Below are 1,835 nucleotides of genomic sequence, written 5' to 3' on the forward strand. Positions count from 1 at the left end.
GCCCCGCCCCGCAGGCGCGCACATCGAGCGCCCGGAGGATCGCGCAGCGTGGGCACCCCTTATTGTGGGCGCGCCTGTCGTCCGGAAGGGGAGTTGCCGTGACCTGCAGGCGGTCCTGCGCCTTAGGCCAGCAGCGACCACCAGCCGTGAGGGCGGCAGGCACGGCCGTGCGAGGCGCGCTCGCGTGCTCCCGCGTCGCGGCGCGGCGCGTCACTCTCGCAGGGGTCCTCACCGATGTCTCCGCACGCACGCAGGGGCCGCGGGAGCCCAGACGTTGACTCGACGGTGTAGCCGCTGAGCCCTCTCGACCTGTCGACTTTTTGATTGCATGAATGTGGGCGGTGTACTCTTGTGGGGAGGTCGTACTTTGCCCAGGACGGGCGCGCAGCGGAGGCGGCAGGAGCAGCCGGGGGTCGGGAGAGATCACGCATGTGAGAGGAGCGACGCGGTGTGGCTTTGCGTCGGCCGGCGCACAACCGTACGGTCGTGAGGTCAGTGCGGGAGCCGCAGCGGAAAGGAGGTCTGTCACGGGGGGGGCGTGGCGTGTAGAGTGGGGCACTTTCCATGGACTAACCTATCTTACTCAGAAATTTGGGCTTGGGAGTGCACTATCTCGGTTTCATGGCTTTGTTTCGCGAGCTCGTCCTCTCCGCCTCCGCTCCCCCCGCACGGCCCGAACAAGAGGGAGACCGGCCCGTCTCCGACCCCAACCGCGACACGTGTGTCGCAGGCGTAGGCAGCGCTGGCGAAGCGAGGCGGTCGGCGCCGGCCCCCGGAGGCGGTTGCAGCGAGAGAAGCGAGGCAGAAGACACTGTTGGAAGGGTGAGGAGCAGCCTGCCGTCGAGCGGCACGCCGCGCAAGCCCGCTGCCGGCGACCCGATCGGAGAGCTCGTAGTCATGGTACTATTCAGCGCGCCATCGCGCCCGAGGCGGCCCGCCCTGGCCCTGTAGACCTTCCCAGAGAGCTTGGCGAGGCTGTACAGCATCCCAAGAGCATACTGGGCAGGCTCCCGTCGAGCGACGAGCCATGCTGGCTCGTCGCGGGCCGCGAGCTCGAAGACCCGCTCGGAGCTTCGCCGAGCCTCGCGGGCCGCCCGCACGCCCGCGGCCGCAGGCATGGAAGCGAGCTTCCTGGCGTCTCTAGCCAGCGCTCACATGCCAAAAGGCACCTCGCAGCGCGCGAGACGTGACCGGAGCGGTACGCCTCGGCGCCGCGAGAGCAGCCGGTCGGCGTGGGCACCAAGCGCGCGGCCGCCGGGCGCCTTCGCACCGACAGGGGCGCCGCGGCAGCAGAGAGCACTCCAACACATACCGTTTTTATGGCGGGTGATTCATCAGCTACGACCTCGGGCGAATTCTTTTGGGCGGAGGAAAGGCTATAGAGGCGTGTGTCGCCACGGGCGGGCGCCGCGGCCTGCCGAGAAATGACGACAGCCGCCGGCATGCTGCCGCCGATGATTCTGCCGCGCGCGACGCAGCCAGCGGAGCCCGAGGATGAGCCGGCGGGCCCTTCGGCGCCGCAGCGCGCTGCACGTGCTCCCGCGCAGGGCAAGCGCAAGGGGTGGGTGCCGAGGTCGCAGGCTGACTTTTGCGACGGCGGCGCGTACCCGGAGATCCACGTCGCTCAATTCCCGCTGGAAAATGGGGCCCAAGGGCAAGGCCGCAATCCCCAGGTGCTCGCTCTCACGACCGACGCGTCGGGCCCCCGTTGGCCACCCCCCCTGGCATCGCGTCCGGTGGGGCAGCCCCAACGGTAAGGGTCGTCCACCCCGAACCCGAGACTCCGCTCGCCGCCCAAAAAATCCTGGCCCAAGAAGGAACCTGGCCCCGCCCAA

At 69.3% G+C, this 1,835-nt stretch overlaps 1 protein-coding gene across 1 annotated transcript; it reads left to right on the forward strand.

The window, feature by feature from the left end:
* Window positions 1-1,442: 1,442 nt before the first annotated feature.
* EMIHUDRAFT_255795 (hypothetical protein) lies at window positions 1,443-1,757 on the forward strand (the record flags this gene model as incomplete). The annotated part of the gene is made up of 2 exons (XM_005771086.1): window positions 1,443-1,673; window positions 1,746-1,757. The coding sequence occupies 2 exons, from the start codon at window positions 1,443-1,445 to the stop codon at window positions 1,755-1,757; spliced, it is 243 nt and encodes an 80-aa protein (XP_005771143.1).
* Between the last annotated feature and the right edge of the window lie 78 nt (window positions 1,758-1,835).

This window comes from Emiliania huxleyi (assembly GCF_000372725.1).
Source record: "Emiliania huxleyi CCMP1516 unplaced genomic scaffold EMIHUscaffold_3904, whole genome shotgun sequence".
Taxonomy (NCBI): Eukaryota; Haptophyta; order Isochrysidales; family Noelaerhabdaceae; genus Emiliania; species Emiliania huxleyi.